The 26179-nt window shown below is 42.2% G+C and overlaps 1 protein-coding gene across 6 annotated transcripts in view; it reads left to right on the top strand.

Moving 5' to 3' along the window:
* The window catches only part of LOC144605008 (triple functional domain protein), a 329272-nt gene extending 311040 nt beyond the window's left edge, over positions 1-18232 (top strand). For 2 of the 6 annotated variants that reach the window (XM_078420037.1, XM_078420055.1), the window contains 6 exons: positions 4798-4960; positions 5057-5178; positions 6878-6956; positions 10613-10813; positions 14776-14914; positions 16402-18232. In XM_078420037.1, the coding sequence (XP_078276163.1) occupies positions 4798-4960; positions 5057-5178; positions 6878-6956; positions 10613-10813; positions 14776-14914; positions 16402-16944 (1247 nt within the window). In that variant the 3' untranslated portion in view covers positions 16945-18232. Of the gene's footprint in view, positions 1-4797; positions 4961-5056; positions 5179-6877; positions 6957-10612; positions 10814-14775; positions 14915-16378 lie in introns of all 6 variants that reach the window. The other 4 variants (XR_013548803.1, XR_013548805.1, XM_078420047.1 and 1 more) reach the window with 4 other exon arrangements.
* Positions 18233-26179: the final 7947 nt, after the last annotated feature.

Raw genomic sequence — 26179 nt, 5'->3', positions numbered from 1 at the left:
CCTGGGTGTGAGTGGAGCTTCATTATGTTGGCTGCTTTCCCAAGGCAGCATGGCCAGAGGTATCAGGGGGAAGCTGATTTGAGAATGGACTGGTCTGTGCTCAGAACTGTTTGCAAATTCTTGCAGTCTTGGGCAGAGCAGTTGCCATATTAAACTGTGACGCATCTGGATAGGATGCTTTCCACAGTGCATCTGTAGAAATTGTTAAGAGTCCAGGGAGACATGTTGCATTTTCTTAGCCTTATGAGGATGTAGAGGCACTGCTGTGCTTTTTTTGACTAGCATCAATATGGTTGGACCCAGGACAAATTGTTGGCGATATCTGTACGGAGTTTTTACATTCTCCCCGTGACCGCATGGGTTTTTACCGAGATCTTCTGTTTCCTCCCATACTCCAAAGACATACAGGTTTGAAGGTTAATTGGCTTGGTTAAAGTGTAAATGATCCCTAGTGTATGTAGGATAGCGTGAATGTGCGGCGATCGCTGGTGGGCGCAGACTCTGTGGGCCGAAGTGCCTGTTTCCTCGCTGTAAATTAGCACCTCAGAACCTGAACCTCTCGACCATCTCCACCATGTATATAGACAGGAGCAGGTCCTCCACGCTACTTCCTGAAGCCAAATACCAGCTCCGTCATTTTGCTGACATTAAGGAAAAGATTGACACACTCCTACTTAGCTCCCTATATCCATCTTATATTCAGTGTCATCATTGTTTGAGACCTGCCCCACAACAGTGGTGTTACCTGCAAACTTGAAAAATGGCGTTGGAACACAATCGTGAGTGTTTCGGGAGTATGTTTAGGGGCTGTATACGCAGCCTAGCAGGACACCAGTATAGAGAATATGGACAGAAATCATAACAGAGAATAAAGAAATAAAACATATTCTACATCTGTTTTCACTGTGGAACATATGATAAATGTGGTGAACCAATATTCCCGTGATAAATGGGGAACTTAAAGTAATGAATATTTCAAATGGAAAAGTACCGAAAATATTAAAGGGACAATAAGCAGATAAATCCCCTGAATCATATATAATCTAAGTTCTCGGATTCAAAAACAAATGGCTGCAGAGAATGTGGGTGCATTGGTGATGTCTCAGTATATTGAAAGAAAGCAAAAATAATATTATTCAACAAAGGGAGGAAAGAGAAAATTGAATTGTGAAATAAAATTTAGATGGGGTGCAATTCCTCAAAAGTGTTCAGGAGAGTTTTCTTAAGCAGTATGTGGAGGCCCCCACACGTGAGAGGGCAATGCTGGATCTAGTATTGGGAAATTGGGACGGGCAAGTTAATGAAGCGTTTGTGAAGGAGCCATTTGGGACCAGTGACCACAGTTCAATTAGGTTTAAGATCGTTATGGATCGGGACAGAGAGGGTCCACATGTTAAAATGCTCAACTGGGGTAAGGCCAACTTTGAGGTATGCGAGAAGATCTCACTCAAGTTGACTGGAGCAGGTTATTTCAGGGGAAAGGAACATTGGCCAAGTGGGATTTTTTTTTAAGTGTACTGAATAAAGCTCAGGATGTGTACGTCCCCGTTAGAGTGAATGGCAAAGCACGTAAACGTAAGGAAGCTTGGCTGACGGGGGAAATTGAGACGTTAGTCAAAAACAAGAGGGTTGTATGGGACAGGTATAGGCAGCTGGGATCACGTGCATCCCTGGAGGAATTTCGGGAACCAAGGAGTATACTAAAAGGAAATCACAAGGGCAAAAACGGGCCAGGAGAGAGCTGTGGCAGGTAGCATTAAGGACAATCCCATTTTTTTTTATAAATACATAATGGGGAAAAGGGTAACTAGAGAGAGAGTGGGACCTCTCAGGAATCAATGCGATCACCTCTGTGTGGAGCCACAGGAGATGGGCAAGGTCCTAAATGAGTATTTTGCCTCTGGTACTGAAGGTACTGTCGTGTTTTAAGGTAGACAAATCTCCAGGGCCTGATCAAATATATCCGAGGACATTGCGGGAAACTAGAGAGGAAGTTGTCGGAGTCCTGGTTGAAATTTACGAGTCGTCCTCAAATACAGGAGAGGTGCTGGAAGACTGGAGGGTGGCAAATGTTGTGCCTCTTTTCAAGAAGGGCTGCAGGGAAAATGCTGCGAACTATAGGCCGGTGAGCTTAACATCTGTAGTTGGTAAGTTACTGGAGTGGGGGAGGGGAGGCTGCTAGACCAATGCAGGAGAGGTTTGAAGCCAATTTGGGTTGTGGTTCAAATGCGAGGTTTATTTGAGTGTAATCTGAGTGGGATCTTGCTATGCATTGCAGGGGAGGTGGATGTGGGGGGTCTGACTGATTCTGGGAGTTGAAAAGGGTGCTAGACCAATGCAGGGGGTTTTGAGCCGATTGGGGTTCTGGTTCAAATGCAAGGGTTATTTAAGTATAAACTGTGGGATCTTGCTGTGCATTGCAGGGGAGGAGGATGTAAGGGGGTCTGACTGATTCTCGGGGACGGGGAGGGTGCGCGACCAATGCAAGAAGGGTTTGGAGCCGATTGGGGTTGTGCAAGGGTTATTGGAGCATAATCTGAGTGTGATCTTGCTGTGCATTGCAGGGGAGGGGATGTGGGGGGTCTGACTGATTCTGGAGTTCAACAAAGAAACTGACAAGTGACTAAAGAACCTTTAGTAAAAACGGGACCCAACGGGTCCACGGGTCGTCTAGTAATTCCTTAAAAGTGCATCACAGGTAGATAGGGTGATTTAAAAAGATTTTGGCACTTTAACTTTCATCAGTCAGAATACTGAGTATAGAGTATAGAAGTTGGGAGGTCATGTTGCAGTTATATAAGGCATTGGTGAAGCCACATTTCGAGTATTGTGCTCAGTTTTGCTCACCATGTTACAGGAAAGATGGTGTCAAGCTGGAACGGGTGCGGAGAAGAATTACGACGATGTTGCCAGGGCTCAAGGGCCTGAGCTGTAGGGAGAGGTGGAGCAGGCTTGGGCTTTATTCCTTGGAGCACAGGAGGATGAGGGGTGATCTTCTAGATGTGTACATAATCATGAGAGGAATAGATTGGGTAAATGCACAGTCTTTTGCCCAGAGTCAGGGAATCGAGAACCCCAGGGCATATGTTTTTGAGGTGAGGGAGGAAAATTTAATAGGAGCCCAAGGGGTAATGTTTTTACACATAGGGCAATGGGTGTATGGAACGAGCTGCCGGAGTAGGTAGTTGAGGCAGGTACAATCGCAATGTTTTAGAAACATTTAGACAGGTGCATGGATAGGATAGGTTTAGAGGGATAAGGGCCAAACACAGGCAGGTGGGACTGGTGCAGATGGGGTATGTTGGTCGGTGTGTACAAGTTGGACCAAAGGGCCTGTTTCCATGCTGTATGACTCTATGACTTTAATTGCAGCATTGGAATGGAATATTTACACCCACAGAAATCGGGCCAATTATTATCTTTGATAGGCAAAAAATGCTGGAATAACTCAGCAGGTCAGGCAACATCCCTGGAGAGAAGGAATGGGTGACATTTCAGGTGGTGACCCTTCTTCAGACTGAGAGTCAGGGGAGAGGGAAACTAGTGATATGGAAGGGTACAAAGGGAATTATTATCTTTCCTTAACCATTATACCGTTCTGATATTTCTGACATAGTAACCCCTACCATCCTCCTGCTATACCTCTCCACTGTCATTTACCTGGAGGGGATCACATTTGCCTGGTTCCATTTTATCTATCCAGTGGTGACTAGTGGTTTCTCTTTCTGGACCAGAACCTTTCCCTCTTGCTCCCAAGGTTCTATTTACATTTTGCCTCTTGCAAACGTCATTTAAAGCAATATATTCATTTTCATTGGTAAGTTGAAGTAAAGTACTGTGAGAAGTTGCAAAATTCCAACAAATGTAAAAGTGAGACCCAATCTGTCACAGTTGGTTACCAAAGTCCCTTGCCATTATGTTGTGGATTGTGGGAGTTATCCTTGATATCCTGATCAAGAATAAAGTTCTTCCACAAAACCTATGTCCTAAATTAAGTCCTGGTCAATGAACTTGGCCTCCTTTCATGTAGTGTGATGTTAATCTTTGCGTAATAACACTGCTGAAAAGTGGCATGAGGCATTTGGCTGTGTTAAGCTTTCTATTTGAATGGAAGTTTATGACATATATCTTGAATCCAGACACTAATCAACAAAATAAATGGGGCAGAAGAGACTGCAGATACTGGGGCAACTCAGCAGATTAAGATGCATCTGTGAGGGGAAGAGAATTGTTGACTTTTGGGGATGAACCACTGATGCAGGGTTTCAACACAAAATGTCAACAAAATAATTGGGAGTTCTGCTCTTTGTTATTTTGCCTTCTTGAGATCATCTCTCAGCAAAGCAGCACAGAGTAAGGACAGCAATGTATAGATTTATTTAGGTTTTATTACCTACATCAACCTGATATTTGCCATTCTGAATATTGGCAGTTTCAGGCAAACTTGGAATATTTTAGAATAAGTGATTTTCCATTCAAACAGATCAGATATTTTTTTCCCTGCTCATGAATATTTTGAAATTTACCCAGGAGAACACTAAAGGATGAGTCTTTGAACTTTGAAAGGTTTAAATAATTTTATTGGACTAAGTGAATCACGGATTAAGAAAAATAAGCACAAAATTAACATTGAAACCAAGATCAGATTAGCCTTGTTAAATGATGGAGCAGGCTATTCATGTGAACTACTCCTACTTTTGTCTGTCATATTTGTATTACTCCTTTGACATTCAGTGCTGCCCTGGACTTTGACTCATTCTTTTGTAATAATTTTGTAAATTATCCCTTTCCCTCCAGTTCCCCCGGAGTTCATCAACCCACTGACAGATGTATCCTGTGAGATTGGGGAGGCAGTTACTCTGAAATGCAAAGTCTGCGGTCGTCCTAAAGCTACAATAACGTGGAAGGCCCCAGACCACAGCACCATGAGCAATGAAGGTCGTAACAGTATTATGTACAGGTAAAGGACAGTTTTCTGTTAAGAGAAACTGATTTATGTTTTTCAGGATAATGCCTCAACTAATGTGCTAATTCTGTTGCATAATTGTGATTCCAGTGATTCTGGTGAAGCTACCCTTAAAATACTGAATGTGACCACTGATGATGATGGCACGTACACCTGTGTGGCTGTAAATGATGTGGGGTCAGCCTCATCTTCTGCAATTTTGCGAGTTCTAGGTGAGAGTTTTGACATTTTACATTGATGCTGTAAGAAAGTATTTAAATTATTCTGCATTATGATTTTCTGGCATTTGTTACTATATTTTTAGAAGATAGCTTTGGTAAGTGTTTTTCAATAGCTTTCTCCAGGAATTATCCCAAACATTATAGTGTCATAGTCATTGCATCTGTTTTTTTGGGTTTAACTGAACGGGGAGAAGTTTCAGCAGGACTGAAAAGCAGGGAAAATGATAAAAATTCAAATGACAAACATTAAGAATGTTTGTGCATAAAAATGTGTCAGTTTAATGTATTGCTCCAGAAGCAATCAAATATAAATTCTTGCAAAGATCCTACTGAAGTTCCAATGTGGTCTCCTGTTAACCCACCTTCCCTTCATTGATATGACAATAATATTGAGAAACCGGTGGTATCGTGGTCAATGATCAAGCCAATAATGTAACGGACACTTTCAGATCCTTCATGGCCATTTCAGAAAATGAATTAAATCTGTAAATGGAACCTAGTATTCATTAGTGTGACAGTACAGTCCCAGATGGGTGAAAAAATCCATTGGTTTGTTGATGCTCATGGGGAAGATGGCTGCCATCTCTGCCAGTATAGCCTTGATACGATTCCAATCTCATAACAACACTCCTGACCCTTAACCACTTGCTATGTAAAGCCAAGTGGGCCAGAGCATATAAACACAGCCCTTGCGAGAAATACCCGTGGCCCGTGAATAAATAAAAGCATTAAAAAATAGTATTAGATCTTTAGTTGCAATCAATGTAATAAATAGTGATGACTATGTATGTGGACCTTCATTATAAGACCATTTAAACACAGGACTAAAGATGCCTTACTGCAATTACATAGTGCCTTTGTGAAATTGCACCATGTGTATTGTGTACTCCATATCAGAAAATGAATATACTTTCCTGAGTTAAAATTCACCAAACAGGTTTCATGGATGGCTAATTTGCTGTGTAAGGAGAAACCAAATAAGACTAGATGTGTATTCTCCAAAGTTTAGTAGAATAACTTGATATTTCATTGAAACTTCCAAACTCCTTACAATCTGAATTCAGGGGGAAAATTTCTTTTGGGTGTGGGATCATAATCTCAGAATAGGGGAAGGCTGTTTCAGATTAAAATGAGGATACATCTCTTCACTGACCGGGGATCAAGTTGACATCTTGTGATGAGCAGAGAGAATAAAGTTAAAAGTTAGGCAATGTTTTAACAGTCAGGATAATTTAAAGGGTAACTTTGGAGGACAATGTGAATGAAGAAATATGAGGATAAGGAAGATGAATGTAGGGAAATTGGAACTATTTGCTCATGTAGGACTTGATGCTGACAGTGTGTTGAATGACATGCTTTATGGTAGAAACATTCATGTAATCTGAGATGATACAAATAATAGTAATTCATTATTCTTTCTTAAACCCATAATAGGGTCTGCTCTTCTCACAATGGATCTCTCCCACAAGTTTGATGTTTACTTTTCCACTTCCCATGAAATATTCTAAGTCCTTTGTTATTATAAATTTATATTTCCCTGTATTCCTGCAGTCAACAGGACTTCAGTTTCACCTTTCTAATCAGTATCTTGTCAAACCTTGCTGCTATTGTATAGTTAATCTGTTCTACACAGATTTCTTAAATCCTGATGATTAACAGTAAAATATTTTTTTTTTTTTTCATTTCTTAGGACCTAGAAGTGACGGAAGAAGTGTCATCTGGAAGGATAACTTTGATTCTGTTTACACGGAAATAGCTGAAATTGGCAGGTAATCTTTCCAGTCTCATCATTCCCATTGATTTTAGATTTTCCTTTGACGATTCTTCACCTGTTCTCACCCTCCAATTATTTACCAACAGTTTTTAAAAGGCCTCATTTTCTCATGAGATGCTTCTTTCATTTATCTTGGTAAACACTCTTGGTGATGCATAAATTCAAATTGAATTAGTGTCTAATTATATGTTGTAAGTATTGGGAAATTAATGGAAACACAACACTGCAGATGATGTCATCTGGAGCAAAAACAAATATCTGGAGGAATTCAGTTGGTCAGGCAGAATTTGAGGAGAAAATGTGACTGTCGATGTTTCAGGTTGAGATCCTGCATCAGGCAGGACTAAGAGTGAAGAGAGGTATAAAGACGAGAGGGAGTGATACAGGAGCTGGTAAGTGAAAGGTAGAACAAGGTCGGAGTGGAGCACGGTGAGAAGGTGGCGGTGAGGGGAAGTAGGAAGTTTCAAGACAGCAGATGCCAGGTGAAAACAAATAAGGACAAAATAAAGACAGATGGAGCCAGGTGGATTCAGGAGTTTGGGAAGATAGAGAGAGACCAGACAGTGATATGAGGAACCAGATAATGGAGGGATAGATGGACAGATGGAACCAGATGGGAGTGGCGATAGGAAGGATAAGCCAAGGGAGAAGAAACCCTGTGTCGCTGATGGGCAGATGGAACCAGGTTGGAGAGGTAATGGATCTAGGTAACAGCAGGGGTTGGGCAGGGACAGAGTATGGAAGAGGTAAGCAAAGATGGAGAACGGAGAGAAATGTAGAGAAATTAGAACTGCCAATGAGATTAAAATGCATGAAATCGCAATCTTTCTTTATTGCTGAAGCAAACTCGTCAAAAGTAAAATATATTCAAAGTACCGTGTGAACAGATGGATATATATTTATATATATATATAATATATCCATCATGTATATTTAAAGAAATATCAATTATATTACTCCAGAATCCTATGAACCTTGTGTCATAGAAGAGTGAATCTGTTTGTGAGAATAGATCAGAGCACACTTGGAAAATTACTCGGATAATTGCTACAATACAACATTATTGAAAAGAAAAAGCAAAACATTCTGTTGAAATAACATAAAAATAAGTACTAAATTTTATTAAAATATTGATTTACATTTAGGAAAAATCAGATTAAACTTGCAAATGGATAATTCCAAAGGCTTTGATGTCATTTTATGAATAACGTAATGAATGTCCAAATCATTAATATACAATATATAACGAATATTACATTATACATTGTATATTAATGATTTGGAAAGAGGATTGAAGGCTTTGTGGCCAAGTTTGCGGATGATACGAAAATAAGTGGAAGGGCAGGTAGTATAGAGAAAACTGGGACTCTGCAGAAAGACTTGGACTGGTTGGGAGAGTGGGCAGAGAAGTGGCAGATGGAATATAGTGTAGCAAAGTGTGGATTCATGCATTTTGGAAGTAGGAATATAGGCATAGACTATCTTCTAAATGGGGAGAGAAATCAGAGGTGCAAAGGGACTTGGGAGTGCTGGTGCAGGATTCCCCAAAAGTTAATCTGCAAGTCGAATTGGTATTAAAGAAAGCAAACTCAATGCTAGCATTTATTTCAAGAGAGCTTGTATACAAAAACAGGGATGTAATGCTGAGGTTCTATAAGGCGCTGGTAAGGCCGCATTTGGAATATTGTGAGCAATTTTGGGCACCATATCTGAGGAAGGATGTGCTAGCTCTGGAGAGGGTCCAGAGGAGGTTTACAGAATGATCCCAGGAATGAGTAGGTAAACCTATGATGAGTGTTTGTCGGCACTGGGCCTGTACTCGCTGGAGTTTAGAAGAATGAGGGGGTCCTCATTGAAAAATACAGAATAGTGCAAGGCTTGGATAGAGTGGATGTGGAGAGGATGTTTCCACTAGTTGGAGAGTCTAGGACAAGAGGTCATAGCCTCAGAATTAAAGGACGTTCTTTTAGGAAGGAGATGAGGAAAAATTTATTTAGTCAGAGGGTGGTGAATCTGTGGAATTCTTTGCCACAGAAGGCTGTGGAGGCCAAGTCAGTGGATATTTTTATGGCAGAGATAGATAGATTCTTGATTAGTACAGATGTCAGAGGTTATGGTGAGAAGACAGGAGAATGGGATTAGGAGGGAGAAATAGATCAACCATGATTGAATGACAGAGTAGACTTGATGAGCTGAATGGTCTAATTCTACTCCTATCACATGACCTTATGACCTGCACCTTGTGTTTTCTTCCAATTATGGTAGCCATGTCCTTTCATATACAAATATTATTTTAAAGTGTCAGTATGCATATCATTTGGGGGGCAGCACAGTGCCGCAGTTGTTCGAGCTACTGCCTCACAGTACCAGACACCCCGCTTCGAATCTGACTTCAGGTGTTATCTGTGTGGAATTTACACACATTTTCCCTGTGACTGCGTGGGTTCCTCCAGGTGCTCTGGTTTCCTCTCGCATCCCAAAGACGTGTGGGTTTATAGTTTAATTGGTCTCTGTAAATTGCCCCTAGTGTTTAGGGAATGACTGCGAAAGTGGCATAACATAGAACCCGTGTGAATGGGTGATCGATGGTCAAGGGGCTGAAGTGAAGCGCCCGTTTCCATGCTGTATTTCAAATGTTATCAGCCATTTCTTTGAGTTCAGACAAATAGTTAATCGAATGATCAATTGTATTATTGTTAGAGTAGCAGAGGATAACCAGGTGGTAAGAATTTAAATTAACAGAAAGTCACAATTCTAAATTATATAAACCCGTCTATTCAGTGTAATGGAATAAACAATCGTTCCTGGTCTTTTTCAAGATTTACAGTTCTATTCTTGAAAATATTATAAGACAGAGAGTTAGTTACTGAACATAAATTACACAATATAATTCTTCCTGGTTTTATTGACATTGAGCGAGAGGTTATTATGGCAGCGTTGAACCAGGTGTTCTATCTCTCTCCTGCACCCTGACTCATCACTACCTGAGATGAGTGTGAACATTTTATCAGGTGAAACAAAGATGCAATAATTGAGATTTTTTAATTAGAGTCTGTTAATGGCAGGGTTGTGAATTGTTTCCATTATTGTTCTACCGAAGATAGACACAAAATGCTGGAGTAACTCAGCGGGACAGGCAGCATCTCTGGAGAGAAGGAATGGGTGACATTTTGGGTCAAGACCCTTCCTCCATTCCTTCTTCCATTATTGTTCTGGTTTGTTCTAACTTACCTCCTGAAGTTTGTATGTGCAGCTTGTATGTGCAAATTCCCAAGTACTTCATCTGTCACGTGTGTAGTGGAATCACTTAGTAGACAGGTTGTGCATTTCAAGATCCCCCTTTATCAATGTGATCGATTATTGATCAGAATAGCACGACAATTTGTGACAGTTTCCTATAATTATTTGAATAAATTCTAACTTAAACCAGAACAATGGAGGGACAGAGCCAAAATTTAAATTATCATTCAAAATTGATCAGTATGGTACCAATCAAAATTGAACTAAAGTGTCATATTGGTTTATGGCTTGTGTCCTGAATTGAAATTAGCACCCACCATCTCTTTCCGTTTTTTTTTACCCTAAAAAAGTGTACATTTGAAAAATAGCTCATGATATACAGACTTTAAAAAAATATTTTTTAAACTTCAGGGGACGATTTTCTGTGGTTAAAAGATGCGACCTAAAAGGAACTAAGCAGGAGATTGCTGCAAAATTCATCAACAAAAAAATGATGAAACGGGACCAGGTTATTCATGAACTTGGAATCATGCAGAATCTCCAGCATCCCCAGCTCATTAGCCTTCTGGATATCTTTGAAACTTCATCCAATTACATAATCATTCTAGAACTGTAAGTAATGATTATCGTAATCTTATTGTGTCTTTGTTCACTATTTTATTTCAAAACGTCATAGAGTCATACAACATGGAAACAGCCCCTTTGGCCAACATGCCCATGCTGACCAAGATGCCCCATCCACACTAGTCCTACCTGGGTGTGTTTGGTCCATATCCATCTAAACCTTTCCTATTCTCATACTTGTCCAGATATCTTTTAAATGTTGTTATAGTCCCTGCTTCAACTACTTCCTCTAGCAGTTCGTCCCATATACCCGCCATCCTCTGTGTGGAAAACGTTGCCCTCTGGATTACTATTAAATCTTTCCACTCTCACCTTAAACCTATGGTCTTGATTCTCCTCCTGAGATAAAATGCATTCACCCTATATGTTCCCCTCATGATCTTTTCCACCTCTATCTCCCACGTACAAAAACATGCTGACTACCCCTAATCATTTCCTCTCTATTCAAATATCTTATCCCTCAGAATCCTCTCTAGTAACTTGCCTACCATAGATGTTTAACTCATTTTTTATAGTTCCCAGGCTTTTCCTTGCAGTCCTTCTTAAATAAAGGACAACATTGTCCATCCTCCACTTTTCCAGCACCTCACCTGTGTCTAATGATGATTCATATATCTCAGCCAGGGTCTGCAATTCCTTTTCTTACTTTCTCAGAAATACTATGCTTTATGTAAGACTATATCTAGCTCCTTAATCAAACCCTATTGACAAAGATTTTAAACTCCAAACCTATAAACTTTTAAATAACCTTTTCTTTGACGTGGTTTTGCCATTGGAAGACCCACATGAAAACACAACACGGCACAATCTTTCTGTGTGGGATTTTTAAATTACTTTATGCCTTACAAAACAAGTAATTTTACATGTACTCACAGCTTTTGCTGTCACAGTTGAGTGTTTCGATGCGTTTTTAAAACATAACCATTAATTTAGCTGGCTTTTGGTACAATGTCATCAATATATTTTCACTTTTTAAGTTGATATGTCTCTCTGTAATTGATATTTAGTGCCAGGTAACAGTTAGTGGATGGTGCATTATGCTTTATAGTATACTGCAAGAGCAATCCTAATAGAAAAAAAGAAAACAAGACAATATTTTCCAATGCCATTTAAACTACATTGCTAAGCACTCATTTTAAATGTCATTTTCTACTTTAATAAAAGGTAGATGCTATTGGTTTCATGATTCCAAGGATAGAATACTATTTATATAGTTTTAAATTATATTAAATATTATATTTTATATATTAAATATTAATTTAATAGCTACCAACTTTCGGGCATGCTGTTTTGTTTGAAAACACAATGACGAGCTAAATATAAAGATTTAATTTGTTACCTTTGTGCTGTAAAAAAAAATTAGAGGTTTACAATGAGGGCAGGTTATTTACCATTTCCATCTCACTTTTTTTCTGCTGTACATTACCATAGAAATATGGACCCTTGGACATGCTTCATTATTCAGTAAGATCATGCTGATCTTGACCTTCTGCCTATTCCCATCGCCTGAATGAAAACCAAGACCTTAAATATATTCACTGACTGCTTCCCCACAGCTCTCTGGGGTACAGTATTCCAAAGATTCATGTCCTTCTGAGAGCAGAGATCCCTCCTTCATCTTAAATGGGAAACGTTTATTCTGAAATATTCGCAAGCATATGTGGTTGGCAACAATGCACTGCATCAGCGCTATGAAGGACAGATAGCTTAACTGGATTGGAATAACCTTACTTCCATTGATGATTGAAGACTTGCTGGAGTTGGTGAATCATAGGATCCAACGTCTGTGGGAGCATGGAAACACAAGGAACTGCAGATGCTGGATCTTAAGCAAAACACAAAATGTTGGAGTAATTCAGTGTGTCAGGCAATCTCTGTGGAGGGAATGGACAGGCAACGTTCCCACTCCCACCCTTTTTTTCAGCTTTCTCCCCTCCACTTACTACAATCAGTACAAAGAACTGAATGTCTGTTAAAATGTCTGTCAACCTCCTTATTGAATATATTCTCCTCAACTCTCTGGGGTCAAGAATTCCCAAGATTCATAACACTGAGCAAAATAATTTGTCTTTTATGTTCATTTGAAATGGGCAACCCCTTATTCTGAAACTAATCCCTATTTCTACATGGTCCTCTTGGGGGAAATATCCTCTCAGTTTGCACCCGGTCAATCCCACTCAGATCCTTCTAAGTTTCAGTAAGATCTTCAACACTCCAATGAAGATATGCCTAATCTGCTCAACCTTTTATCACATGTTGATTCCTTCATCTCATGCATCAACTTACTAACTCCAACACAAGGGCAAAACTTCCTTCAATATGGAGACCAAAACTATATGCAATACTCCGTGCGGTCTCACCAGGTTCTTGTAAAGTTACATCAAAGCATCTTTTACACTCCATCCCCCTTGTAATAAATGCTAGTGCTACATTAATTCCTAATGATGTGCTGCACCTGTCTGCGAACTTAAGTTTTGTTTTTGTCAGAAGAATATTTTTTGTTTTGTAATTCAGATTTCCAGCATCTGCAGTTATTTTTCTTTTAATTTTCGTTTATTGCAGGCTTGCTTTTGTGTATCATGCACTTGAATCTCCAGATTCCTTGATACCTATGTCCCTTTGTGTCCTCACAACTTGCCAACTTGCCCAGTTTTATTATCATCAGTATATTTGACCGCAGTACACATAATCCTTAATACAGATAATACATAATTGCAGTCTCAGCACAGACTGCTGTTACATCCTGCTAGTTACTAATCGCTAATCTGAAAATGACCCATTTATCCCGACTCTCTGTCAAATGTTAGTTCACCAATCAAAGAACACTAAAACATTTGTCAAACATCATTTTATAAAATCAAGTTAAATTTACTTGACTGTCTTATGATTTTCTAAATGTTCTGCTATTACCTTCTAAATAATGGATTCCAGCGATACCCCAATTTTAGGTAACCTCTAACTTACTTCTAACCCCCCCCCCCCCACACTCCTCCCTTTCTGCCCCACCTGGGCTCCCACCTATTTTGCCCCTCCTCCACTACTTTCCTCCCTCTGGCTTCACGATTCGCAACTCTTCAATCGTGTCTCAAACCTTCTGCTTTTATCTCTGACCTTTGTTCCAACCATCTGCCCATCAAAAACCCCATTGGCTGTGTCACCCTATTACCAACCATGCTTTGTCCCAGCTCTCCCCCCAACAATCAGTCTGAGGAAGGGTCACGACTCAAAATGTCTCCTGTCCATGTACTCCAGAGATACTGCCTGACCTGCTGAGTTACTCCAGCACTTATGTCCTTTTCTGTATTAACCTGCAAATAACCATCAGCAATGCCTTGTTTCTAGTATCAGTTTCTTATCCTTGCACAAAATTTGAAATGTTACCATGTTATGATCACTCTTTTCTCTAACATCCTTTACATTGAGTTGTTTAGTTAACTAATCTCATTACAATACACCCTGGTTGGTTCTTCAATTTATTACTCTAAGAAATTACCTAATTAAAAACTTGACCTCACGGTGATCCTTGCCAATCTGTTTAATAATTAAAATTGCTTGTGAATTTTTTCAGTATCTTTCATTCAAGCCCCCCTTATTTCTTGATTTATACTCAGTCGAACATTATAGCTACGGTTGGGGTCCTATATGCGACTCCCACCAGTGACTTCATATTATTATTATTTCTGATCTCTATTCTGTTTGGGGAAACTGTTGCCACCCAAGGCAGCTATAATGAGATGGAAAGAGTCACCCATCCACTTACAGATAAGTGTTTTCTTCTGATTTGCAATTGGACAAATTTCATCAAAGTCCATTTGCTTTCCTTTGAAGAGAGTTTTTTTTAAAGGTCTGAAAATATAACTTAAATCAGCGTACTTTCTTTTAATAAAATACTCAATCGTTATTACTGTGGAGCTGAGATCAAGATTAACACTGATTAACACTTTTTTCAGAGCAGACCAAGGTTGTCTTCTCAACTACATAATAGAGTGGGGAAATCTAACTGAAGCGAAGGTGGCATCATATCTCAGAGAGACTCTTGAAGCTGTACAGTATCTACATAACTGCAGAATAGCTCACCTGGATATAAAGGTTGGTGACATCAACTCACCCAGAAATCTCAGCAATATTCATATTTCAGAAAAAGATTGGTGCATTGCCACTGATAATACTGTTAGTTATTAATGTTACATCTTATTTATAATATGATCGAATTACAATCCTTTGCTTGAATTTCTGTGATATGTCATATGGCACTTTAGACTTCCAGTACCTGGTTTTGTGGAATGGTGGGATATATAGCAACATTTTCTGCTTCCAGTTTCCATCTTATGGGAAACGACTAAGGGACAGCTAGGAGCTCTGTATTCTCTATATTCATTTCTCGGGATCGGGGCCAATATTTATTATCTGTCCCTAATTTCCCTTGCAAAGATGTTGGTTTGCTGCCATTTTGATCCGTTACTGTCATCTAGTGAATGTACTCTCACAGTGCTATTGGGAATGGAATTTCAGGATTTTAGACCCATTGACAAGAAGGATGTATTTCCAAATCAGTGTGGCGTGCTACTTGGAGGGGAATGTAGCTGCCTGTGTTCCCTTGTGCCTGCTGCCCATGTCTTTTCTGGTCATAGAGGTCATGTGTTTGGGAAGAGTGAATGAATAGCCTTAGCAAGTAGCTGCAGTGCAGGATGAGGGTTACTCTCCTAACCCTTGTAAGAAGAGTACGGGCATTTCATGATCACTCAGGAGCATTCTCTGTTAAAAGTGTTTTTGGGAGGGGGAATGCCACATGTCTGAGTCCCATCCAATGCAGAGATGGTGGAATAAGTATATTGAAGCAGGGAAGTAGAGAATGCCCTTCAAAAACAAACATCTATATTTCATATTCTAATTGTCAAGGCTTTCAGCATAATTGAAAATATAATATATAATTCCAAGCATGAGAGCTGAGTTTGATTTTGTTGTGAAAGTAAAGATGAGGTAAATAGCACACACCAGTATCAGAAAGGTGCTGATGCACGATTAGAAATGAACATCTGTACGTTAGTGTCATGAGATGCACTGCTCTTCCATATAATGCAAGCTAAAGCTGCCTGGCTCACCATTCAAATTTTCTGAATAATGTGATGACTGTAGTTTAGTTTAGAGATACAATGCAGAAACAGGTCCTTCGGCCTACTGAGTCCACGCTAACCAGCGATTATCCCATACACCAGCACTATCCGACACACTAGGGACAATTTACAATTTTACTGAAGCCAATTGGCCGACAAACCTGGAGAGTGGAAGGAAACCTGAGCACAAGGAGAAAACCCACGCAGGTTACGGGGAGAACGTACCAACTTCATACAGACAGCACCAGTAGTCAGGATCGAACCCAGGTCTCTGACACTGTAAGGCAGCAACTCCACTGCTGTGCTACCATGTCACCCCATAGTATAGTTTGAGATTTGAATTATATTTTGTTAGTTAATAATGAAATCATTCTCTGAAATATTTGTGCTTATGAGATTAATTATTTAATGAATAATGAGTTTTTCTATTACTAATCAGCTCTATATTTCCGTCATTTAAAGCCAGAAAATGTGCTCGTGGACCTCAACAGGGCCAAGCCACTCATCAAGCTTGCTGATTTTGGGGATACCGTACAGCTAACTGCAACATACTACATCCACCAGTTGCTGGGAAACCCTGAATTTGCAGCTCCAGAAATTATTTTAGGAAGTTCTGCCTGCCTGACATCAGATATATGGAGTGTTGGGGTGCTTTCCTATGTCCTTCTTAGCGGTGTGTCTCCTTTTTTGGATGAGAGTGTAGAGGAAACATGTTTGAACATTTGCCGATTGGACTTCAGCTTCCCTGATGACTACTTCAGAGGGGTTAGTCAAGCTGCCAAAGATTACGTTTGTTTCTTGCTGCAGGGAGATCCAAACAAACGACCCTCGGCTGCAGTGTGCCTCCAGGAACCTTGGCTGCAGTCAGGTATCAACAGAAATACTGAAACTCTAACTACATCAAGACTGACTTCGTTCATTGAGCGACGCAAACACCAAAATGATGTTCGACCAGTTGGTAGCATAAAAAACTTTTTACAAAGTAGACTCGTGCCTAGGGTGTGACCCTCGAACGGAGATTTTATTACTCATTCTCTTTCACCTGCCAATAAAGTTGGAGATGGTATTTTCAGCCAGTCAGCTGTTGACCCAAAATTAAACTGACAAAAAATTGGCTGCTATACTCATGTGTCATTGTGTGGAATTGCATGCCAAGAAACTTTGCACAGATAGTACTTGGGATTCAGTGCCACCAATGCAACGTAAAGCTGGTGGAGAGGACCATAAAAGCTCTAGCCAACCAGCAGGATTCTCATTATTTTGACAGTATTCTTTTTCTGATTGCTGGAAACTATTTTTCACACATTGACTTGGAAAATGCAAAGAACAAATCATGATTGTTATGTTTAACTAAACCCACAAAATGTTTGAAACATTTAATTTTAATTACAAATTAGCCAGCAAAGATTTTTATTTCCTCCCAGTTACTGATTTTAATCAAATATGCCGCTGAATATTAAGTGATCTGGAAAATGTATGATTTTTACTTGTCATAAACCTTCCAAAGGCTTCACTAATGTATTTAAATTATAATTCCATGCATTTGGCCAGATATGGCCAAAGTTTTTACTGCTGCGACTTTAACCATGGATCTTTTGCATATGATAGAAACGAATTCTGTTGCTCCGATTATGCATAAGCCTTACTTGTATATAGACCGTAATTTGCCTTCAGTCTGTATTTTTAATGCTGGTTTGCTATTCTGGAACCCTCCCCCTGAGCCAAGCGGTAGATGCTCTTTTATTTCTGGAGGGGGGTTTGGGAGTTGCACCTGCCATTCAGATTGCAGAGCAGTTTAAGGAGGAATATGTACTGCAAATGCACTCATTGTATTTTATGTTTTAATTCATATCATGTGCAATGTTGTGGCTTTAACATTTTATGCAACTCTATTTATGAAGACTTCTGTTGTATCTGTAATAAATATTAAAAACAAGTACTTCGTACTGCAAACTATACAGTCATTTGATTTCTTTAGCAACTGGCCCTTTTTACCTGATCATGAGGAGCTGCATCACAACTTAGTTGTTGTGGATTGCAAACTAATTAAGCACCAAACATAGTATTTTTAGTAATGTAGTGTGTTTATATCAAGCATGAACCTGCTATTGTGCCTCATGAAGCAATTCTGCATGAGAAAAAAACCAATTCAAAAAATGTCTTGGCACTAAAACCTCACATTTTTATAAATGATTTATAGCCTATTCATCATTTTAAGTTTAAGTTCTATTTTGCATGTATATTTCTTTTGTATAATATTGATTGTTTTGCTGAATATGTATTGTAAATATTTTTCTCTGTCATTTGTTCCAATTAAATGTATGCAGCCTGTTTTTTTTATTTATCCTGCATCAGTTTGTCCATTCCTTTTAGCTCATTGGAGATGAGAAATGTTATTGGAACTCCAGTAAAATAGTGATATAAGGTGCACAATATAATTGTGTTATAGCCCATCAAATGTTTATGTGGGGGGACCAATGTTTCCAGTTTTCAACTGTGAAGCATCCATCCAATGGAGATGTTGAGGAAGATGAACAACAATGTATTATGTTGGAAACGGCACTCTTTTGAAAATCACATATCTCTTTTGTGAAGGATGTCAGTTAACTAATAAGAATTTTTTTAACAATCCAATAGTTTTATGGTCAGTTTAATTTGAATCAGGTTTTTTTTTTTCGTTTCTAGTTCTTTTTGTTAATTTTAACTATGATTCAGGCCTCATTGTTTCCAGTCCAGTAGTAGCAACACGTATCGCACCCTTGTTTCACAACGCCGTTGCGTCTAACAAGTCCATACTGTCCCACACAATGCTCTTCATCCTGGTTCCCTGCGCATCACCTTTACTACAGAACCTACCCAAAATTACTCCACATTGTGGAATATTCTTCCTGAACCTAATTACCCAAGTATCTTGAACTGCAAAGGGCATTACAGAACACCATTGTTTCCTGGCATCAAGTCTCTATTTCTCTTAAAATTTTTCATTTATGTTTTGTGCTTTGTTCACCTGTTCTCTCCTGGAGCGCGCTGGCCAAACTATTTAAACATCCCTTATATTAACACTGTACAGTTATATTCTCTGTCCACTTGATCTTTGGCATTTGACAGCCGAGATCTTTGGATTTCATTAGTCATAAAATCACATACTTTAAACTGTTTTGCAAACTTGTAAACCAAGACGTAGTCTCCAGGTTTCCCCCAATAGGATGGTGAAATGTGCTAATCCATTGTGACCCAATCCAATTGCCGCCCAATATCCACAATTCAGTATTGGGTTCAAGACTAATTTTAATTTATTTAGGTTGAAAAGACTGTGCACTGCCACCCTTGTTCAAATCAAATTATACAGCACAGAAGAGGGTGAAATCTTGTGGACTATGCACTATGGCCCACTCAAAGCAATATGTCTACACAATAGCCCGATATTTCCCCCATTATTATAACGGTGATGCTCAACTTCTGATAATGAATGAATTGGGCAAAAGCCCATTTTATCTTGATAGTTACATAATGCTCACGATTTAAGAGAAAATATGATCGCCACTTGGTGTGTTTGAAATAAATTACACTTTAATGTTCCGTTCTTAAGAAATCAATTGTAAAGCTTCAGAATAACTGTGGTAGTGCACAATAGACCAGAAGTTCATCTGCCCTGAAATACATGGTATTGGTATAGGTTTATTATTGCCATGTGTACTGAGCCACAGTGAAAAATGTTGCATGCTAACCATTCAAATTATGCAATACGTGAACACAAGCCATTTGTGCTGGAAATGGCTGTGATAGGCACCCTGTGTCAGTATCTCTCAATGCCCAGAAGCACTTTTTTTTGTGTGGAATGGCTTTGTACAGGTTCAATGTAGGTTGGATAGACAAGCACAAGTGGCAAGGCCACTGTTGCATGTACTGCCAGCTGCTGGTTCACACAATTGTCTGAGTCCCTGACCATAGTGTGATGACATGTCGATGACTGCTGGGCTGACCACTGCCTAATCTCTATTATCTCCAGCAATAGCCCTCAAAGAAATTTGCCAACACCAGATTACAGCACTCGCATACCCTTGGTACATTTCCCCTCCGACAATATGCATCAATCTCCTGAAAACACATGGTAACTTATCTGGTCAAGAGTTGGGAGGGAGCCCGTGGAGCTTTAGTCCTGCAACTAATGGATCATGTACCATATTGAGTGTCAACATTCAGGGTGGATAATAGTGCATTGTTTGAAGTATGCCACTAAGTAGCAAAGTGATGTCCCAGGTAATAGGTTGGAGAAAGCTTTTGTCATCCTGGCGTTCATTGAGCTATACGGCACAGAAACATGCCCTTCTGCCCATCTTGTCCAAGCTGACCAAATTGGCATATTTGGCTAGTCCCAACTGTAACATAAATAATACTACGGGTGCATCTGACCAATGTCTTGTATGACAATAGACAATAGGTGCAGGAGGAGGCCATTCGGCCCTTCGAGCCAGCACCGCCATTCAATGTGATCATGGCTGATCATTCTCAATCAGTACCCGGTTCCTGCCTTCTCCCCATACCCCTTGACTCCGCTATCCTTAAGAGCTCTATCTAGCTCTCTCTTGAATGCATTCAGAGAATTCGCCTCCACTGCCTTCTGAGGCAGAGAATTCCACAGATTCACAACTCTCTGACTGAAAAAGTTTTTCCTCATCTCAGTTCTAAATGGCCTACCCCTTATTCTTAAACTGTGGCCCCTTGTTCTGGACTCCCCCAACATTGGGAACATGTTTCCTGCCTCTAACGTGTCCAACCCCTTAATAATCTTATACGTTTCGATAAGATCTCCTCTCATCCTAAATTCCAGTGTATACAAGCCTAGTCGCTCCAGTCTTTGGTCACCCTTCTGTAGGAGAGATTGCATTAATCTGAAAGGTTGCAGAGACTGAGGATTTTGCCAGTACTTGAGGGCCTGAGAAATAGGTAGAGAATGGGCAGGCTGGGACTTTACTCCTTGGAGTGCAAGAGGCAGCGGGATGTACTTCAAGGAAATAGATATGGTGAATGCAGAGTCTTTATCCCCCGATAGGGGAATCAATAACCAGATGACATAAGTTTCAAGATGAGAGGAAAACTACACAGGGTGATGGATATATTCAACAAGCAGCCAGAGGAAGTGGTTGATGCAGGTTCAATAATATTTAAAAGACATTTGGATACATGGATAGGAAAATTTCGGAGGATATGGTGCTTTCCTCTGCTACTGCAGATGTAACTCTAATCCCTACACCACTTTTACTTCCATCAGGGACCCCAACAACCTTTCCAAATGAAACAGGTTCATGTGCATCTCTTTCAACCTTGTCTACTACATTCAGTGCTTCCAATGTGGCCTCCTGTACGTCAGTGAGACAAAGTAGACTAAGCAACTGCTTGGCCTATCATGTACTCTGTCCGCCAAGACTTGCTTGTGCTCCCGGTTCCTGACTATTTTAATTCCCCTTCCCATACTGATCTTTCTGGCCTTATCCTCCTCACCCATTACCAGAGTGAAGCAGATGAGACGTCACTGGTGGTGTCGGCAAATGAGAAGTCACTCCCATCAATAGCTGGTTCGTATGCCTGCAAAGGTGAACTATGGCATACCAGACCCATAGAAGGACCCTGGACAGACTTACAGATATATTATGTTGTACTGTTTCATCCTGGGGAGGGGGGAACAAACAAATCCTGGTAATAGTATGTGCCTTCAATAAATGAGATGCTTTTCCTGCCTGAACCTCTGACTAAGTATACAGCCAAGATCCTATCTCAGCAAGTTTTCACCAGATTGGGCCTTCACCACGGCAGTGAGTCAAATCAGGTAGCAACTTCATCAGCCAGGTGATGCAGAAATTTCTGTCGTACCAGCCAAAAATGCCCTAAGTGTTTAAATGTGCACATAGTCATACAGCATGGAAACAAGCCCTTCAGTCCAACTTGCCCACACCGACCAACATGTCCCATCTGCATTAGTCCCACCTGCCTGCATTTTGCCCATATCCGTCTAAACCTGTGCGGTCCATGTAACTCTCTAATTGTTTCTTAAACGTTGCAACAGTCCCTGCCTCAACTAGCTCCTCTGGCAGCTTGTTCCATACAACAAAGTTACCCCCTGGATTCCTATTAAATCTTTTCCCCCTTCACCTTAAACCTATGTCTTCTGGTGCTCGATTCCCAACTCTGGGCAAGATTTATTCCTCTCATGATTTTATATACCTCTGTAAGACCACCCCTCATTAGGGTTGCCAACTGTCCCGTATTAGCTGGGACATCCCTTATTTTGGGCTAAATTGGTTTGTCCCGTATGGGACCGCCCTTGTCCCGTATTAGGCCTGGGGGGGCGCTGTAGGCCCCGACGCTGTAGGTCCCAACAGTTTAGCTCCCGATACTCTAGGTTCCGACATTTTAGCTCCGGACAGTCTGGGTCCGGAGGCCCGGGCACCGCCTAATGGAGGGTGCGTAGCATCCTGCCTCCTGGCCCGGGCGGCCGCCATTGGTGGAGCAGGAGCACATTGTCGCTGGCTGGGTGAGGTCACCTTGTCCCGTATTTGGGAATGACATCGTTGGCACCCCTACCCCTCAACCTCCTACGCTCCAAGGAATAGAGTCCCAGCTTACGCAACTTTCCCTGTACCTAAGTCTCTCGAGTCCTGGCAACATCCTTGTAAATCTTCTCTGTACCCTTTCTGTAAATCTTCTCTGTACCTTTTCTTCAAGATGGCCGCGCCGTTGTGTTTGGCTGCCTGTCGTCGCTCACCTAGAGATCGTAGTGTTCTTCGAGCCACTTTTGTCTACGACCGCCGAACCCTCCTGTTGATCCGACCCTCCGTCGTCGACTTCTTCAGTCCAGGTCCCGGACAAAGTTTCTTCCAACGATCGCTCCTCGATCAACTCCCGGTAGATGTGCGGGCCCAGCCTTACATCCACCGCCGCACGCACCGCGCTAGGAGGTGGGGTAAACGCGCGGGAACATTTGAAAATATAAAAAATCTCGCCTGCGCTCATCCAACAGCGGCCTACCTCGCCCAGCGCTGCGAAGTCGGACCTGGTCGACCTTACCGCTCCATCCACCGGCGCTCCCTCGAGCTCAGGTATGCCGCTCTTCGACCGATCATCCCGGTCCCTGGACTGCCGGCCCGCGGGCTCCCAGCAAGGCCATCTGTGAAGCGCGGCGGCGTGGTCTCCCTGAACCTCCGCCCGCTGGCGTGGGAGCCGCTACCAGACCGAAGCTCACCTGCTGTCCCTGCTAAAGTGGCCCTGATCAACGCAAGATCCCTACAGAACAAGACCTTCATCCTCAACGACTTCGTCACCACCCGTGGATTGGACTTCTTACTGCTCACAGAATCCTGGCTTAACCCTGGTGAGCTTGCTCCACTCGTGGAACTCTGTCCTGATGACTAACTTTTTCACCTCGCCTAGGCTCTCCGGACGCGGTGGAGGCTTAGCCACTGTGTTTAAGAAACATTTCAACTGCCGCCTCCTGAACGCTGATCATTTCTCCAGTTTCGAGGTGCAACTAATTAAAGTAGGCCTAGCCTATCCCCTCTTAATTGTTCTTATGTATCGCCCACTAAAAATGCATAAGGACTTCATCACCCAATTTGCTGATCTGATTTCTAGCATTTTGCCCAAATTTGACCGGATCATGATTCTTGGTGACTTTAATATTCATGTTTGCTGTCCCACTAAGCCTCTTGTGAGTGAATTTATGCACCTGGTTGAGTCCTTCAATCTGACTCTTCACACCACGGGACCCACTCACAAGTTAGGCCATACTCTCGACCTCGTGTTATCGTCCGGATTCCCAATCTACAACATTGAAACTACTGAGGCCTGTCTATCGGACCACAGCGCTATCATTTTTGACGCATCTCTGCCTTTATCTCCCGCAAAATCTCATCTCCCTGTTCGCTACTCCCGCGACATAAATTCATTGACTGCCAGTAAATTCTCCGAGGCTCTCACAGCTGCCCCCAACTTCTGCACTATTGAGGCTTCTCCCCCCCATCTCAGCACTGAGGATCTCGCCTCTTTATTTAATATCACTTGCTCTTCCATCCTGGATTCTATCGCTCCCCTTAAAATGAAAAAGCCTAAGCCCAAAGGTCGGCCTTGGCTCAATGACACCACCAAAGCCCTAAGAAGGGAGTGCAGAAAATCAGAAAGGAGGTGGAAATGTGACAAGCTTCAAATTTCCTTCGAAATTCTGAGAAACAATCTTCTCAAATACCAGGAAGCAGTAAATAGACAATAGACAATAGACAATAGACAATAGGTGCAGGAGTAGGCCATTCAGCCCTTCGAGCCAGCACCGCCATTCAATGCGATCATGGCTGATCACTATCAATCAGTACCCCGTTCCTGCCTTCTCCCCATACCCCCTCACTCCGCTATCCTTAAGAGCTCTATCCAGCTCTCTCTTGAAAGCATCCAACGAACTGGCCTCCACTGCCTTCTGAGGCAGATAATTCCACACCTTCACCACCCTCTGACTGAAAAAGTTCTTCCTCATCTCCGTTCTAAATGGCCTACCCCTTATTCTCAAACTGTGGCCCCTTGTTCTGGGCACAATACTTCTCCGACCTTATTTCCAAAAACTCTCATAACTCCAAGGTCCTATTTAGCACAATTACCTCTGTCATATGTCCCGCCCCCAGTACCAGCTTAGTTGGGTCCCCTGCTAAGTGCGAAGAATTCGCTAAATTTTTCACCAACAAAGTTGAGAACATTAGAATGAACATTTCCCCTCCCACCCGTGACCTAGCTGTCTCACTAGTCTGTTCATCTAAATTGGACTGTTTCCAACCCGTCACTCTATCCTCCCTTGCAAAGCTTGTCTCCGCTATGAAACCTGCAACCTGCCCCCTTGATCCTGCCCCCACTGCCCTTCTGAAGGATGTCATTGCAATAGCCGGTCCTCTCTATTATCAACAGTTCTCCGGCCACTGGCACTGTTCCAACCTGTTTCAAGCACGCGGTGGTCCAGCCCCTACTGAAAAAACCTAACCTAGACCCCACCTTGCCTAGCAACTACAGACCCATTTCCAAACTGCCATTCCTGTCAAAACTCCTTGAAAAGGCAATTCTAAACCAATTAGTGCCCTACCTGCACCAAAACACCATCCTGAAAAGTTTCCAGTCAGGTTTCAGAGCCCAGCACAGAGTCTGTCTTGTTCAACAGTTCAACAGAGCTTTATTTGTCATTCGGTACCAAGGTACCGAACGAAACTACATAGCAGTCACACACAAAAAAAGAACACAAGACACATGACCCCAACACAAACGTCCATCACAGTGACTCCAAACACCCCCTCGCTGTGATGGAGGCAACAAAACTTCCACTCTCTTCCCCACGCCCACGGATAGACAGCTTGTCCCCGACCCGCACAGTCCCCGCAAGGGGGTGGAAGTCCCCGCGGCCAAGCCGCACCGGGCGATGGAAGGCCCCGCGACCGAGCCGGGCGATGGAAGGCCCCGCAACCGAGCCGTGCGCAGCTAAGTCCCGCGGCCGAGCCGCGCCGGGCGATGTTAGGCCCCGCGGCCGAGCCGCACCGGGCGATGGAAGGCCCCGCGGCCAAGCCGCACCGGGCGATGTTAAGTCCAGCGGCCGAGCCGCACCAGCGATGAAAAGTCCCGCGGCCGAGCCGCACCGGGCGATGGAAGGCCCCGCGGCCGAGCCGCACCGGGCACTGTTAAGTCCAGCGGCCGAGCCGCACCAGCGATGTTAGGCCCCGCGGCCGAGCCGCACCGGGCGATGGAAGGCCCCGCGGCCAAGCCGCACCGGGCACTGTTAAGTCCAGCGGCCGAGCCGCACCGGGCGATGTTAAGTCCAGCGGCCGAGCCGCACCGGGCGATGGAAGGCCCCGCGGCCGAGCCGCACCATGAGGAAGAGACCTAAAAGAGAAAGGTTTCCCCCACCCCCCCACCCACACCACCACCCCCGCACCACCACGCCCCACACATACACAACCAAAAAAAAAAAAAAAACATCCCAACACCGACACACAACCAAAAAAAAAGGAAAAAAGACAAACAGACTGCTAGCGAGCCGCAGCCGTTAGGCGCCGCCACCGTTGAAGGTACACAACGACCTGCTTCTCGCCATCGACACCGGCGACTGTGCAATCCTGCTCCTTCTCGACCTCAGCACAGCGTTCGATACAGTGGACCACACCATCCTTATTGACCGTCTCCGGTACGCGGTTGGCATTGATGGCACTGCCCTGAGCTG

This window comes from Rhinoraja longicauda, chromosome 2 (genome assembly GCF_053455715.1).
Source record: "Rhinoraja longicauda isolate Sanriku21f chromosome 2, sRhiLon1.1, whole genome shotgun sequence".
In the NCBI taxonomy this organism is placed as follows: Eukaryota; Metazoa; Chordata; class Chondrichthyes; order Rajiformes; family Arhynchobatidae; genus Rhinoraja; species Rhinoraja longicauda.
Note: the sequence above shows the minus strand (reverse complement) of the source record. Positions and strands in the feature narration are given on the sequence as shown.